The sequence below is a fragment of the Cricetulus griseus genome, chromosome 5 (assembly GCF_003668045.3).
Source record: "Cricetulus griseus strain 17A/GY chromosome 5, alternate assembly CriGri-PICRH-1.0, whole genome shotgun sequence".
NCBI lineage: Eukaryota > Metazoa > Chordata > Mammalia > Rodentia > Cricetidae > Cricetulus > Cricetulus griseus.
In genome coordinates this window covers 92,184,010-92,201,873 of record NC_048598.1, presented here as the reverse complement: position 1 = coordinate 92,201,873, position 17,864 = coordinate 92,184,010, and the positions used below count along the sequence as shown (strand labels likewise).

Genomic DNA, 17,864 nt, shown 5'->3' with positions numbered 1-17,864 from the left:
ATTATTTAAATTAGAAACAATTTTATTTTACATATCAATCCCAGTTCCTGCTCCCTCCCATCCTCCCATGCCCCCCACCGAACCCCCATCCACTCCCAAGGGAGAGTGAGGCCTTCCATGGAGGATCATCAAAGTCTGTCACATCATTTGGGGCAGGGCCTAGGGCCTCCTCTGTGTATCTAGGTTGAGAGAGTATCCCTACATAGGTAATGGGCTCCCAAAGTCTATTCATGCGCTAGGGGTAAATACTGGTTCCACTGACAGAGGGCCCATAGACTACCCAGGCCCACCAGCTCAAACCCACACTCGAGGCCCGGGGTTTGGTCCAATGCTGGTTCCCCAGTTTTACAACTGGGTCTGTGAACTCCCACTTGCTCAGGTCAGCTGTTTATGTGGGTTTCCCCAGCCTGGTCTTGACCTGTTTGCTCATAATTCCTCACTCTTTACAACTGGATTCCAGGAGTTCGGCTCAGTGCTTAGCTATGAATCTCTGCTTCTGCTTCCATCAGCTACTGGATGAAGGCTCTAGTAGCTAGTTTTTATTGCTTCCCAGGTATCATGGTGGGCTGTACAGTGGAAAAGCCTCAGAAGGAGTCAGGTGGGTACGACCCACCTGGAGAAGAGTCCGTAGCAGAAAGTCTTTTTTTTAAGAGTCGTGTTTCAAGTTCGTCTTTAGTTTAGAAAATGACATTTACTTACGTGATGATATTTCCTTCCTGGACAAGGGCAAGTGAGGCCTAAGTAAGTTGAAGAGAGATGCTGCAACTCCTGAATCCTGAAATCACCGTTATAGCTATGAATCCTGCATGCCTTTCCATACTCAGCACATCTATGAAACACAGAGAAACATGGACCAAATGCTGCCCTAGCATGGAGAGATGAGATGTAGAGTTGCTTGTTGCAGGGCTTTTGTTATTTCACATGGAAAGTGACCCTAACTTCCACAAACTCTAGGCTCTATCATCAGTGCGTGGAAGGTGGTTTCCCTGGTGTCTTATCATGTCGCCTCTGGAAAAATATTGAATCTAGTTCTAGAGAATTACTTTCTTCTTTAAGCACTGCACAATCTCATAATATAATGTTTAATGAGCTAAATATTTAGCGTATAAGCTCTTACTTACTTGAGGCTATGAAAATGGTTCCTAAATGTATTTTAACAGAATGTTTTATGCTGAAGCCTCTATGTCATTTCTAGATAAATGTGGTTTTGGGTGTGTGACCTACCTCTCAGTGAAGATTTTTTTATAGGTCATGTTTTCTGCTATGCCCTCCTCTTAAGTTGGAATGCCCTGCTTCATCTTATATTTTCAAAAGCTGCTGTTATAACACAACTAGTTAAAAGTGAAGTATAAATATGATACAGAGGGAGGATCTGATAACCTCAGAATGCTTTCACATATTGTCCTAAACTGTAGTCATTGAGTATGGCATTTATTACCTTTTGATGCTAGACAGGTACAATGTGTTTTAAATTCTCAGGAAATCTACAACCACTTACTTATCTAATTAATAACTTTACAGAGAAGTTGGTTGTAGCTAGAACCACTTGAATGAAATGCAGCCCTTATTTCTATACCTTATTTAAAAATCAACTGAAAATCTGTGACAAACTGAAATGAATGGTGCAAAAACAGCAAAACTTCCAGAAACAAAGGTCAAGTACTTTAGAATGTTGACACTTAAATGAAATTTTTTTAGAAAATACTCCATAACACAGGCAACAAAAACAAAATTAGAAACAGGAAATCGTATCAGGTTTCAAAACACATGAAATAACAAAAGAAACAACAGAGTGAAGAGATGGGCTAAACAGGAGGAAAATTTGCAGCCTACTGACAGAGAGTGGACCACTATAGATATATATGAGATTCAACCCAACACCAAGCCAAAACAAGGGCAGACCATGACTAATCATGTTTCAAAATAAACTGTGTAAATGGCCAAAAGTTGTATGGTAAAATGTTCAACACTGGTAATAACCAGGAAAATATACACTGATCACCTTACTCCAGTTAGAATGGCTGATATCAACAGCAACTGATAACAAATGTTGCATGAGGAAAATCCTTGCACAGTGTTGGTATGAATATAAATTAGTCACTGCGATTTTGGACAACTCTTTCTATGTCCCTAAAAAAAAAAAATGAAAAGTAGCACTATATGGTATGCCAATCTCATTACTGGTCATATATCCAAAAGAAATGCAATTTATGTGGTGACTCTTGCATAATTTTTGCATCATATTTCACAAACACCGATATGTGAAATGACCTGAACTTTCATCAGTGGGTGAGTGGATGAAGAAACATGAAGCATGTAAATAATGGAATATTAATTAAATTAACCATAAAAGGGGCTACTTTTTTGCTTCTTTTCACTTTTCTGTTTATAATGTGGATGAACACAGAAGACATTGTGGTAAGCAAAGAAACCAGGAACAGAAAGACAATTATTGTGTAATGTCACTAGTACATGGAATCTGAATTATTTTTGTCTTGTAGAATTTGTGAGTAGAGTGGATATCACTAGGGACTGTAGTTGTTGTAGGTCTGGATATAAGGCTGGGGAGGTGCCAATTGAAGGATGCAGAGTTTCACTGTGATGGAAGGGCCACATTTTAAGAGACACATTTAACTGTAGTTCCCAACACTGTAGTTCACATTCATGAAAAACTCTGAGTGTGCATGTTGCAGTTTCCCAAGATGGCATGAGGGGATGTAGATGCTGATTGGTAATACTAATCAGCTAGATTCTGACCTTATATCATTCATAGCCTTCAAAAAGCCTGTGGAAGATTATTTTTGGATTGCTGTAAGATTATTTCTAGATAGTAGATATGATGATTCTGTAAAATAATTCATTTAAATTATAACTTAGTTATTTCTTCACCACCAGTCATTGATCTGAAGGAACCTGTTCATAAGAACTGCATGAATCAGTCATAGTCCTCAATAAAGATTCTTTAAAGATGAGTGTGTTTTCTGTTCTGTCCATGACAGCAGTGTCTCCATAGCTATTTTATTTATCCCTTTTACCCCTTCCAAATTGTTCCAAGGCTAGGCAGTGGCCAAAAGTTGCCTTTTTCCTGGGAATCATCCCCAATAGTGTTGGAATCAGGAAGGGGTGTGGTATGCCAAGAGAGAGCATGTTGTGAGCCTTTTTCTCCACAAAACAAAGAACGGGATTCTTTGACTTTTAGTCTGCCAAGTGAAAAAGGGCTAAGATGTTTGTTAGGCCACATCTTAGAATGGACCCCTTCTGAGGCCACTTGTTGCCACTTTGAATTGTTGTGCCCAAGTCTCAAAGATCCCCAGAGACGACCAGGAAGACAGACCCATTGAACTGCAAAAGCAAGGATTATATTGTTCATCCAACCATGACAGGGACCCAGCCTAGCTAGCTGACACAGCAGTCACCAGGCTTAGTGGAGTTCCCTGTCTACTGCTAAGTTTTAAAGACAAAAGTCATAGGATTACATCAGTAGGTACAGATTGGTTTCTGATTGATTGACATTTGGTAACAATTAGGAGAATTTCTCAAAGTCATATTCTGGCATGAAATATCTGTGTGCCAATTATTTTCATTGATCCATGCTGAGAGGGAACATTCTGTGGTTTCTATGGCTTTGTCTTGTTACTTGCAGGTGGCCTGTTGTTTATAGATACCAGTAGTTTTCAGAACTATATCCTGGAGACTACAGGGTAGTTTTTGGTCTCCCCTGGAGTTTCTTTTGTGGCCAAACAGTTCCCAGGAACCAAGTATCTAGGAGGCTGGGGGGAGGGGCGGTCTGGTGTTTCCTTGGGTTCAGTTTCAGCCCTAGGCTCCAGGAGGCCATGAAATCTGGAGTTTACTTGTGTCATGTGCTGAGTTAGAGGCCTTCATGTCTTTTTTGTAGCTTGTCATGGCTGCTAAAGCAGGGGGCTGAGTGAGGATCTGGTCCCTTCATGAATAACTACAGAAGTAGCTCTCTGAAATAAAATGCATGAATTTTGCATATTAAAATCTAGAAGTATGTTAGTGCAGATGTTTCAGATCACAAAGAAACATTTTTTCCCATTTTAAATTTTTTATTTAAGTATTTTTTTTTCATTTTACATACCAACTACAATTCCCCCTCCCTCTCCTCCTTCATCTTCACCCACCTTCCCCTCACCCAGCCCCCATCCACTCCTCAGAAAGGGTAAGGCCTCCCATGAGGAGTCAACAAAGTTTGGCATATAAAGTTGAGACAAGACCAAGCCCCTCTTTTCCTGTATCCAGGCTAAGCAAGGTATCCCTTCATAGGGAATGGGCTCCAAAATATCAGTTCATGCACTAGGGATAAATGCTGGTCTCTCTACCAGTGGCATCACGAACTGTGGCCCAAGCCACAGAACTGTCACTTATACTCAAAGGGTGTAGTTTGGTCCTATGTAGGTTTCCCAGCCATCAGTCCAGAGTCAGTGAACTCCCACTAGCTCAGGTCAGCTATCTCTGTGGGTTTCCCCATCATGATCTTGACCCCTTTGCTCATATAATCCATCCTCCCTCTTTTCACCTAGACTCTGGGAGCTTGGCCCAGTGCTTAGCTGGAATCTCTGCATCTGCTTCCATCAGTTACTGGATGAAGGTTTTATGATGACAATTAGGGTAGTCACCAATCTGATTACAGAACAAGGGTAGTTCAGGCACCCTCTCCACTATTGCTAGGAGTCTTAGCTGAGATCATCTTTGCAGATTCCTGGCAATTTCCCTAGCATAAGATTTCTCCCTAACTACATAATGGCTCCCTCTATCAAGATTTCTTTCCTCTCTCTCTCTCTCTTCCTCCCCCAACTCAACTATCCTGTTCCCTTAAGTTCTCCTCCCCTACTCCCCTTCCCCCTTCCCCCAGCACTCCCAATTCACTCAGGTGATCTTATCTATTTCCCCTTGGGGGGGGGAACACGACATCCATTCATGTCTCTCTTAAGGTCCTCTTTGTTACCTAGCTTCTCAGGGGTTATGGATTGTAGCCTGGTTATCCTTTTCTTTACTTCTAATATCCAGTTATAAGTGAGTACTTATCATGTGACAAACTTTTTGCTATAAGTGCAGACTTGTGGCAATTTAATAAAAAGCTATATGTATGCATATATATACATATATGTGGCAATATTTGATATATTGTATTATTATGTCGTGTGCTATTTTGATTGTATTCCTACAATAAAGCTTGCTTGAATTCAGAGGGAGGAGCTAGCCACTAGAGGAAGAAAATTAACCATAGAGGTTTTGGAGGACTGGGCACAGATAGAAGACAGGAAGTAGTGAGGCAGGGCAGAGAGTACTTCAGCCTTTTGTATAGAGGAATGAAAGAGAGAGGAAGTGACTGGTGGCTGCTCCTATGCTTCTCTGATTATTCAGGTTCTTACCCAGATATCTGACTGCACATTTTTATTGATAAAGAATAATTAGATAAATGCATCAATATTATATACATTATATAACACACACATTTTATATAGACACACGTATGTATGTATGTATGTATGTATGTATGTATGTATGTATGTATGTGTGCTGAATATTTGGAGGTATTGGAAAATGCATTTCTGAGACTAATTCTCAGACAGCATCAGGTACCCAACATGAATGTCAGATGCCAGCTGATTTTGCCTCTCTCTGAGACTGAGCTATAATGTCTTTCTTTATTTCACTTTCTATATTAGACAGACTTGGCTCTTTCATCTTGTGCAAAACAGAAACCAGACACTTGATGGCTATAGTTATCTGAAATAATATATTGCTTAGAGAATTGAAAAGCTGTGTATCTGATTTGAGGCTCTCCTGACTCAAGCAGCTAATTATTTTTATTGTCTTACAGGAATGTAGAGTTGTCCTGACAGTTGGGACTCGGATTTTAATCATTTCCCTGATTAGGCACATTAGTGAGATAGGTGATTCCGGGTGAGGGCCTATCAATTACCACAGACATTTTAGCCTTAAAGCTAAGTGTGCCCTAACCAAGGTAGACAAAGGAGCCCTGAACACTGTTAGAGGGATTTGGGGATTGTTTGTAACTTGCCATAGAATCGTTATTATATTGACCATAATGTTCTGTACTTATGGGGATTAATTAAAAGGCCTAAATATGAAAGGCTGCATACTAATGACAGTAATAAGAGCCATAATTATAAAACCTAATTCCCAATAATTCTTCAATGGTTATTTAGTAATCAGATTCTTTTGAGGTTAAATGAAAATCAAGTAGACATCTTATTCATAGAGACATTATCAAGGCAGTGATGCATAGTAACACTTGCTGGTAACCTCATCAGTACTGTGCAGTGGGCTACAGAAAGCCCCTAGTATGACCATCAGTAGCTTGATGGTATCTTCAGAGGGACAGGAAGATCTGCAGAGTAAAGAACAGCTTCTGCAGACTCTGGTCTTGGTTGCATTCTTAGTAAATTGTAAGACCCCTGGAAGCTCAGGCCTCCAGGAGCTCAGTCCAGGAACTCAGCCACCCCAATCAACAGGCAGAGTCGAAAGCTTGATGCAAACTGCATGAGGCTTTATTATAGTTGTTTAACGAGCTAACCCCATGTTAGCTCGGGTCTTTCATCCACCCGCCACGGCAGATGGCTAGGAAAGACAGCTTGAAGTGTCTGCATAGAGATCTTATAGGAGAGCATAAGGGGAGTATCTAGGGGTATGCACAGGCTTGGAAGGTTTGCCCTGTGTTGATTTGTCAACTGGTTGTTATGGCCCATAGGCCCTCCCAGGGTGGTTGCTATGCTCTGCACCTCATTGCTATGCACTTGTCCATAAAGCACACCCAGAGCCATAAAGCATAGCACCACCATCTAACTTCTGATTGGTTCCTTGTCACAAGGCAGGCATTTGACCTCCTTGTGACCAAGGCAAGGTCAGGCAAGCACGTGTTCGGCTGTTGTGGCTTCGGAAATGGGGAGCTGGTCCCTTCAAAATACATGATCTCTTACCTCTTGCCTACATCCTGACAGGCTTCTGTGTCTCCATCTAAATGGGAAAGACTGACTGGCTGATGAAATTTGTTCTGAGGATCAGACAAAGGATGCTTACATGATCCTTAATGACATGCATGGTAGTTCTTGGCTCAAATGTAGGTGCTGCACAGCTATATTAGATTCTACTGCTCAGTGGCAATTTATCTGGGGGTTTAGTGGATGCAGATTATTTTGGGAATCATGGCTCACAGAAGCCTTCTCCAGGCTACAAGCCTTGAACAAGTTTCTCAGTTATACTGTGTTTCAGTTTCCTCCTCTGTAACATGACACATGAGATTTTCATACATGGGTCTGGAGAGATAGCTCAGTGGTTAAGAGCACTGGCTGCCTCAATTGCAGCACCCACATGGCAGCTCATTCCCATCTGTAACTTAGTTCCAGGGCATCTAACACCCTTACACCAATGTACATAAAATGAAATTAAATAAATCATTTATAAAAAGAAAACAATTCCTATGTAAAAGAGCTGTTCTCTGACTTAAGTTAGTTAATACACATGCAAACAGGAGATTATTAAACTGTCTTAGTTATTTTTCTATTGCTGTGATAAGATACCATGATCAAGGCAACTTACAGAAAAAAGAGACTGGGGCTCACAATTTCAGAAGGTCAGAGTCCACGCCCCTCATGGTGGGGAGCATGGCATCAGTAGTTAGGGATAGAGAGGGAGACTTCACACCCTGATCCAAAACCATGAAGCAAAGAGAGAGCTAACTGGGAATGGCATGGGCATTTGAAACGTCCAAGTCTATCCCCTTGACATACCCCCTAATCCTTCCTGAACTTCAACCAACTTCGGACTAAGTATTCAAATATTGGAGCATGAGGGAGTCATTCTCATTCAAACACTGCAAGACCATGAAGTATTTGTGTTAGTATTTTTTAACCTCTGGAGAAAAGCCTACCCACAAGCAGTGGAGTATGATATAATACCAAATAAAATGGACTGCACCGCTCAGGAACTGTGGCCAGACTTGAAGAGAAGACAAGGTAGTACTAAGAGGCTTCACAAATTCTGACATCTAAACTTTCAGTTCTACTATCTATTGATATATTGACAAGAGGAAATAGAGCTAATGGCAGAGGAGGATTCTTCAAGAATTCAGCACCCTTGGGTGCTTATGTATAGTATAACAATATCAGGAAACTATTTTCAAAGGTAAATTCATATTAGTATGTATGTGAGAGAGGGGTGGATGCACTCGTGCAATAGCACATGCGTGAGGTCACAGGACAAATCTTGAGAGTCGATTCTTCTCTGCCACTCTGTCCAGGCAGTAGGTTCACATTGTCATGTAATTGCACTAAGGCTTCTACCCACTGAGATTTCTCACCAACAGAAGAACATACTTTTCCAAAATGAACAGGGATTTTAGCCTACCTGAGTTAGTCACCTCTCTGCCACCATATCAAAATGCCTGCAGTAATTAATTTACAAGGAGAAGAGGTTCAGTTTGTCCAGTTTGTGACAAATTAACTAACTACTTTGGGACTTGATGAGGCAGTAAATCAAGACAAGAACTCTTGAAAACATCTACTAAAAACAAACAAACAAAAACTTTGTCACCTTGTCGTCTCATGACCAGGAAGCAGGAGGGAGCTGGTACCATAGTGTCCCCTTCAAGACAGTCCCTTAGTGACCTACAGACTTCCCATGAGTTGCCTCCTGCTAATACATGCATCCTCTCTAAGTAGCCCCACACTGGGGTCAAATTCTTGGCCTTTGGGTTCATTCAACACTTAGACTATAACATAATCAGCATCCACAGAGGAGTTTATAGAAACCTGGGAATCTCTTTGGAACAGAACACAGATGGGAACCATCTCTGCTGCCTTTCAGCCTTCTCATTTGCCTCAGACTGCAGTTTTCATCGTAACAGTCAAGTAAAACCAGGAAGGTGGCTCCAAAAATACAAGACTGGGTGCTAGAGAAATATCTTAGTGTGTTAAGAACTTGCTGAACAAGTATGAGGACCGGAGTTCAGATCCCCAAAACCCATGTAAATACTGGGCATATGTCATGGCCTTGATATAATCCCAGTACTTAGAAAGTAGAATTAAACTGGATAGCTAGACCAGCTTAGTCATTGAGCTCTAGGTCCAAATGAGCAATCTTGCCTCAGTATGTAAATTGGATAGTAAGTAAGAAAGTTCTCAGATGTCAACCTCTGGTCTCTACAGACATGTGTGTAGCATCACCCTGTATCACTCACAGGTACACACATGTAAGCACACATATGTACATGCATACTTCACACGCACACTTGTAAAATCACAAACAATCTGGGTGTGGTGGCATATCCCTATAAATTCTGCAAGAAGAGGAAGAATTCTATAACTTGAATTCAGTGCCAGCCTCATTACATAGTAAAACTTTGTGTCAGAAAACCAAATTAATATAAAATTAGAAAGCAAAACAGCAAAAAAAAACAAAAGACAGAAGTTACCTTTATGAAATTTTCAAAGAATAAAGAAAAATAATCAAAGTTTTAAAAACACAAAATGGAAGGTAGAGGTCAGTGGCCTAGGTGAAGCCCGATTTCTGAGGTAGTCGTTTTTTCTAATCCCACCCTTCTTAAATGGGTCACTACTTGTAGATGTACAATGACCATGATGCATCTAGTGGCATCCTCTGGCTTGATTCGTTACTCATGATCTGTCCTGTGCCATGGATCACATGACAATAGTCTTTGCTTAGGTTCATTTCACACTTGAGCTGCTTCCTGGATTCCACCTTGCTTCTCATCAGGAAGATGAACAGTCCAGAACACAGTTGTGTCCGTGGCAGATAACAAGAATATTTGGGAGTTCCATTTCTTCTTCTTTTTTTAATGTTTATTTTACAGTGGGCATATGTATATAATAGGAGAGGGCACCATAGCACCTAGCTGGAGGCCAGAAGAAAACTTAGTGGAGTCACCCTTTGTATGCACCCCCGGGGGGTTGAACTCAGGCCACCAGGCTTGTACACCAAGCAGTTTACTTGCCAAGCCCCGCTGTTCCCATTTCTGTTGCTTTTTAAATTGTTATTATTATTGTTTTTATTCTACTTCCAAGACACTTTCTTCATCTGCCTTCCATAACAAGATATCGATCAGTTCTTGGAATAGATTGTCTCGTTTCCAGACATCCTGAATGGAGGAAAGTGGGCTTCTGCCCTTGAAGTGTCCCCTGGGTCAGAGCTCTAAAGGAGACGACTCGTCACCGCCCTCTAGTGGAAAGAAGCATCCCGGCGAAAACTTCCAAGCCCAGACTCTGGGTAGATTGTGTTTTATTTAAAAGTGTCTTTGTAAACTGGTGACTTAAAACTCAGACAGACCTCATTGTTACATTGACACTATAGTACACATGACCTCCAGTTCCTCAGACCATGAACATGTGAGACGCTCAGTGAGTCCCTGAGACTGGTTGTAAAGGACTTTACCAGCGCATATTAAAAGTCAACGGGCAAAGCTGGTGGAGAAATACTAATTTGTATGCCATACAAACATCTTTCAGTTCATAAGTGACAATGAGACTACCCTGGCTTTAGGTCACTTTGGGAAATTCCTTTTATCTGAGCAGGGATTTGGCTGGATCCATTGCGGAGCCCTGATAATAAGAAAGAGAGATTGTATATTCTTGATATTCAAGTATACTCTCATATGTGCCCCCCCCCGCCTCCCCCTTCCTTTACCTCTCTTCCTTCCCCTCTTCCTCTCCTCTCCTTTTCCCTTCAGACAACAGTATGCGAAGCACATACTATATCACTGAGCTAGCCCCAACTCCTAGATATTCTTAATCTATGTATTTCCCACCACCGTTAACCCTCTGTTGCACTCAAGAAGCAGTGATGGGACAACTCGGAACCTAATGAAAGAGCTTGTTTTCTGGTTAGATTTAAATTCTGCAGTGGAGCAGAGAGCAATGAAGGGGAGAACGTGAAAGGGGTAGACCATGTTTATAGTGGCACCTAGGCAGGAAATGTTAAGGCAATTACTTTGAATCCCAGCAAAATGCCTGTGAATATGAAAAATACCAGTGATTTACAGAGCACCTAATGTGGACCACACACTGTGCTAGCACTGCCTTGCATCTTCGCACTTTAAAATTGACAATAGGTGTTTCCTGTTGCTACTCTGTCAATTCTGTAGTCTGTGTTAGTCATAGAGGTATGAGAGGGTAAAGCACCTTACCTGAGGTGTAGCTAGTAGGCAATGGAGCAGAGATTCCATGATGTCTGTTGAATTCTAAAACCAATTCCAACAGCAAACACACACTCAGGTGATCCCCACCCAAGGGGGTTTGTTACTGAGAGGGCAGAGTGCTCTTCCTCAAGCTGTGACTAGGGCAATGACAAGGACCTTCTCCTCTCTGTATTTCCATGATCTATTATTGTTGTAAAACTGGCAGCAAAGAGCCTTTCCCTATATTACTGGCCATTGCCTTTTGTCTTCTGTGTTGCACCCGTAATCATTTATGTACCAAGGAAAGAACATTTTTTTGGTTTCATAGAATTATAGTCATCTTCTAAAACTATATTTATCTACTCAGAATCTAAAATCCAATACAGGCAGTTAATTTAAAAGGCAATATCTCCCAGCTTTATTTTTTTTTTTTTTACAGATGTCATTTAACTCTCAAGGCCTTTATTTTGTTCCCTATGGAATGAGGAAAACACTTTTACGAAGACCAATTGAAATGATTGCAAAATGTTATATGCAGTAATTAGACTTTAATATCCTCAACAATGAATAACTGCAACCTTTAAAGATGCTGTTGTGACACAATTATTATTGCTTTAAAACCTGGAAACAAAAGTGTCTCCTCATGTAACAGATAAGAATACATTCTTAACTGGGAGAAAGGAAACTCCTACATGAAATCTTCCTAGGCCATGATGCTTGCTGATAAAGCCTTTTTTTTTTATTTTTATGTTAGAACATTTGAAAGAAAATATTTTTACAGATATATTTTCTTGGTGTCATTCTTCTGGATTTTTATATTGATGTAAGGGAAGCTAACTGTTGACAGTCTTAGTTACTAATGTCTGCAATATAGATTACTGTGTGATTCTGCTGACCATGGGAGACACAGATCTGGGCTGGGAAGACAGATCAGTCTGCAAAGTGTAACTTCATGAACACCTTCATTGGATCTCTGCATCCATGTAAAAAGCTGGACATGGCAATGTACTCCAGTTAGCAATGGGAAGACAGAGACAAGTGGATTTCTGGCCAGATGAGCCAAATTGGTTAGCTTCTGGTTAAATGAGAGGTCCTGTCTCAAATTATGAGGAGGAGAGTGATTGAGGGCAACACTTGATCTCTATCTCCCACATGTGCACATACATACCCATATACAAACATATAAACATATACAGACAGCACACACATGAGACATACACATCCACAAAATATGATTCTAACCTACAAAAACTGTGCTAGCCCTTCTCTGGCATTAAAAGTGTTTGCAAGAGATGTTTTATTAAAAGTGGAAATGAAGGAAGTCTGAGAGTGAGTGGAAATTTCAAATCTGCCAGTAGGGGGTCTGTGAACTCCTGTCTGTGTTCATCCTCCATGTAAGGCCAAAACTGGGTTAAAATGAGATGTGGCTGACCTTAGGAGCATTTAACTACTTCCATTTTCACCCACCTACACACTCTCTCTCTCTCTCTCCAAGTAGTAGTTCTTAGAAAGTTGATGTCAAATTTCATTGCTGTTATATAAAATTCAGAAGACAGCAGCCATTTTTGACCTGTGTCCAAAGTAGATTAGCACTAAGAAAATCTAGGTCTAAGGAAATGACCTGGGAGATGGAACTCTGTTGGTTTTTTAAACATCATAGACACAGTTCAAAGGTTTAAAATTTTTGTGTCTTTGTAAAAACTTAACTGATAGTCAGCTCTTTTTCATCTACAAATTGCCCTTCTAGGATTTCTTGGAAAGTGATATGGGAAATATTTAGCATTATCCTGGCTGTTTAATTCTCATTAGGCATTGCCCTGCTCTAAACATCCCCACTGCTTCTCATCCCCCGTCTCCTAGCTAACATAAACTGCTGAACCAGGAAATCATCTCAGTTGAAATATTTTCTGACAAAGAAAAAAAAATGCTGACCAGTTCCTCAAATTTAGTTTGCCACCCTCCATTAGCAAGTTCTTATTAATTCAATCATTAGAGTATTCACATTTTACAATATCAGTAACTTTAAGTACATAGCTCATTAATTCCTAGAAGAAAATCAAGACTGATTTAAGTCGTGTTTGTTGATAGTAGCAGCGACCTAAACTCTCTTACAAATAGCAGAAATAATGTCTCCTTTCTCCATGCATTGCTTTTGGTTATTTCATGTTTCATCCCTTCCTATAACAAAAATATCAGTTGAAATTAACGTCTTTCCTTGTGCTTTTTATTTATACTACAATTTTGAAAGATGCTTCAGCAAATTCTACTGACCTTGATCGAGGCTTGCTGGAGTCTCTGCGACCAGCTGAATGGCATATGTTGGGTCAACCCACTGATTGAACAAAATTAGATTTTCTCATCTTGTATTTATGTAGGAAGGGGAAATAGCTGATGCTGTAGAGGCTATATGGTCATGAGTATAAGACTTTGACACTCTGCTACTAACGGTAGCAGTTACAGTTTATTGAGAATCCATTTGATTTGTTTTCAGAATTAGTATGCCTATGTTCTGAGTCAGAGCACTAAGAATCTGAATAATTTTCCTATGTTCATGTAGATGTGGGTGTCTATAAATGAAAGTAAGTCATTTGAGTATAAAATTTATGTATTTTGTGTCGTATTGATACTTAGAGGTGAGAAATGACTATCACACATTCAAAGGGACCCTCTCCTCCCCCCTCTCACACGCACATGCACACGCGAGCACACACACACACACACACACACACACACACACACACACACACACACACACACACACACGCACACACACACACCATTCTAGAAGGCAAATTTCTTTCCATGTACAACATTTTGGAAAGTGTCTAAACTGTAACTTATTTTCCTCTATTTTGGGCATAAACTGGCAAAATAGGATAAGCTATGTGCTACATCTGGTTAAAAGTTATTAATGTTAAGGGCCCACATAATTCTTCTCTTGTATTTTTTGTCTCTTTGTGAATATTATATCACTAGCTGATATTTGTTGTTCAGTAAACCCTACTTTATTAAAGTCAGCATCACACCAATGAGTTTCAGTGGTGATGAGACTATTTCACGGCACTCAGGGCCTGGTCTCAGATGGCCTCAGAGCATAAGTGCACATAGGAGAAAGCAGAGATTTTATTCTTGGAATTCTTATGTATAGCAATCAGTGAGTTTGACTTGATGGGGGCTAGGGGCAATAAAAAGAGTCCAGTGATACAGACTCCTGACTTCACTGGTTTCTTCATGAAGAGTGCTCTATGGAAAATTAGCATGAAGAAAATACAGAATGTGTGGAAAGGAAGAGACATATGAGGGGACTCCACAAAATCATCTGAGAAATATAAGGCAACTCCTGCCTTATGGCAATGTAGTTTACCCACTCTAGATAACATTTGTAGTAACCCATCACGTTCTTATTTGGAATTTCCATGCAAGTGAATCACCATTAACTGAGCATCTGTCACTCGGTGGGAGCTTTGGTAAAGTCCAGAGTCTTCTGAGGCTCTGTCACAAATGGAAACCCCTATCAATAGGACAGTGAGGGCTGTTTTGATCTTGTTTTAATTAATATTGAATTTTATGTGTCAGTTTAATACAGGCAAGGAGACACAATTATGCCCTGAGTGCAGTAAGTCATACATTCACAGATTTTGACAGACAGGAGGAGTAATTTTAGTGGTAGGAGTTAATTTGCACTGGCATTAATGCATGAAAAGGTTGATGATTGTATCTAATTGTTTCCTTGGTACTAACTCAATGAAAACTGTGGTTAATGAACCAACCAGTGGGAAGTTATTGATTACAATGGCTTCTCCAAAAATGTATTGCTAAACTCACTTTTCTTCATAATCAGATTTTGATCCTGAATTTACCTTTAAATGCATCTTTTTCCTCCTCCTGCTTCCCCATCCATTCATCCCTCCTACAGGAAATATTGGAACAGATGCAAAAAGGCAGGGGAATTTACAATGTCTTTTCAGTTTCCCAAGAAAGAAATACTTCTGAAAACTTATTTCTCCAGCTTCATCCATCTTATTGACCATTGCGTATAAATAGACTGCATGGATTGATGCATACAGAAATATGTTTATGCTTTATGAAGTTGTACAGTGTCTACTCTACAAATGTTCTGTTTCTTAGGAGCTACTGACTTAGTAAGCATGCCTTTTCCTCATGTGGAGAAGGCCTTGGAAAGGGTCCATTTTCGGATACTTTTCCTGAGCTTTTTGCTCCATACTCTGCAGTATCTGCCCTTTACTATAAACATGGGCGGAGTCAGGGAGAGGCATTAAGACTTAAATTCTGTTATCAGAATCCCTTACTCTTTACAATGCACCTTATTTTTCTCCTTTAACTGAACTAAAAATATAGTGCCTACATAGTATTTTATTGTGTCCAACTTCACCCTGCCTTCCTCAGCATGGTGTCTTTTGCCCTTAGTCTTACCTGGTTCTTTTTCTTTATTTTTTATTAAAGACAAACTTCTTTGAGGGGGTCAATTCCAGTTCCTTCCCCCTCCCCTCTCCTCCTTTCCCCCTACCCTGCATCCCAACCCCTTTCTACTCCCCAGGGAGGGTGAGGCTTTCCATGGGGGAATCTTCAAAGTCTGTCATATCATTTGGAGCAGGGCCTAGTCCCACACCTGTGTGTCTAGGCTGAGAGAGTATCCCTCTATCTGGAGAGGGCTCCCAAAGTCCATTTGTGTACTAGGGATAAATACTGATCCACTACCAGAGGCCCCATAGATTACCCAGACCTCCAAACTATTTCCTCACTCAGGGGGTCTAGAACAGTCCTATGCTGGTTTTCCAGCTACCAGTCTGGGGTTCATGAACAAGCCCTTGTTCAGGTCAGCTGTCCCTGTGGGTTTCTCCAGTCTCTTCCTGACCCCTTTTACCTGGTTCTAATCACAGGTTTGCTACAGTAGTTTAGAATCGTATTGTCATATTGCTATTTCTTTAGATTGGGCACTGATTGTGTGTGTGTGTGTGTGTGTGTGTGTGTGTGTGTGTGTGTGTGTGTGTGTGTGTGAGAGAGAGAGAGAGAGAGAGAGAGAGAGAGAGAGAGAGAGAGAGAGAGATGATAGGGTTTCCCTTAAATTTGAAAGTTAATACTAATGATTTTCTACCATCTCATCCCAGTGGCCAAATGAAGGCAGGTGAAGAGTGGAACCAGCCTACATGACCTTTACATTGAAATGGATTTTCTTTAAACATACATATACATATATTTATTTATATTTCTTTAAACATACACATATTTAAATATACAACCTAAGACATACTCATCATTCATGTAAAAAAGCTAGTCTCTCACCTAGTTGCCAGTTGTTGACTTTAGAAATCATCAGGGGCTAACTAGTTTGTTTTCTGTTTTCTGGATATGTCTACTTGGACTTATTCAATAGTGAAGGGTGTTATCTGCAGTCCTCATCTGCAGAACATAAAGAAGATGCTGGTTATGGAGGTGTGCCCTGAAATCTTAGCATGGAAGCAGCACAACACCTGCCTGAGTTTGAGGCTAGCCAGTGCTAGCCAGTGAATTTCAGGACACTTGTGGAACAAGATCCCATCTCTAAAATGAGCAAGCTAAATAAACAGATAGTGAGTTTGTCATTTGTAGAGTATTGCCTTATTTATTTATTTATTTATTTATTTATTTATTTATTTATTTTTTGCTGGTAACAAATAATGTCATAGGCCCATTGTCAGCAAAGCCATTTGTTTTATATGAGCTGCCAGTACGACTTGGAGATTCCATGTGATCAAGTAGACCTTGTTACCAGACATTTCTTCCCACTTTCTATTTAGGAAAGTTGATGCTTCATTATAATTCTGTCTTCACACCCAACAGAACAGAACACAACCATAAATATGAGGGTAATTGTCTCAGAAATGAATGGCCTAAGGATTGAAACACTGAAGGCAACTGGAGTTTCAGCTTTTTCATTTTTATTTTGAAATGATGACCTGCCATGTTCTTTCTGGTTCACATTTACTCCTGTAAATGTATTACCTATCCAGCCATCCTCTGAAAGAGAGACACTGCCGGAAGGCATCCTGGACTTGCATTAACTCCGTACTAAAGTGTATTATGTAGGTACATGGAGACAGTGTTATTTTTCACTTGTCTTCCATAAGTGCTTTTTCCTAAAATAGAAAATTTATCTGAGAATATGATCAAAATTAAAGGTTTGTGTCAAAATTGCAAAGGTTGGCATTCGATTCCTCCTGAGTTTTAGTGGGCACCTGCCTCTTTTATAACAGACTGTTTAGTGGTATATAGATACCAGAGCTACTGTCTTAGTTATGACCAACAAAAAAATCTTCACTACACCTTGGTGAATGTCCCCTGTATGACAAAATCGCCCCATTTTAAAGTTTGTGGCTTTGTATAAATGCAGAATAATTTTGATAGTTAAGAAAAATGTAAAACTATTAAATGCAAACACTTCAGAACTGCACCCACTACATACATATTGACAAACACTACAAGCTTGATAAAAATGAGTTCATAGCTGATGGAATGGGTTTTAAAAATACATTCAAGGCCAGAGTGACCACTCAATGGGTCAAGGCCCCTGCCATCATGCATGATGCCTGAGTTTGATCCCTGTGACTCAGTCATGGACATAGACAAGTGAATCCTGTTCTCTGGGATCTACCAGTGATCTACATGTGCCCACACACACATGTATGCA

At 40.2% G+C, this 17,864-nt stretch overlaps 1 protein-coding gene across 18 annotated transcripts in view; it reads left to right on the top strand.

Moving 5' to 3' along the window:
* The window catches only part of Nrxn1 (neurexin 1), a 1,056,958-nt gene that overhangs the window by 263,355 nt on the left and 775,739 nt on the right, over positions 1 to 17,864 (top strand). The window contains exons 4-5 of one of the 18 annotated variants that reach the window (XM_035445185.1): positions 10,908 to 10,948; positions 13,565 to 13,572. The exons of the other annotated variants lie outside the window; for them this stretch is intronic. Of the exons in view, the coding sequence (XP_035301076.1) occupies positions 10,908 to 10,948; positions 13,565 to 13,572 (49 nt within the window). The remainder of the gene's footprint in view (positions 1 to 10,907; positions 10,949 to 13,564; positions 13,573 to 17,864) is intronic. 18 annotated transcript variants of the gene reach the window in all.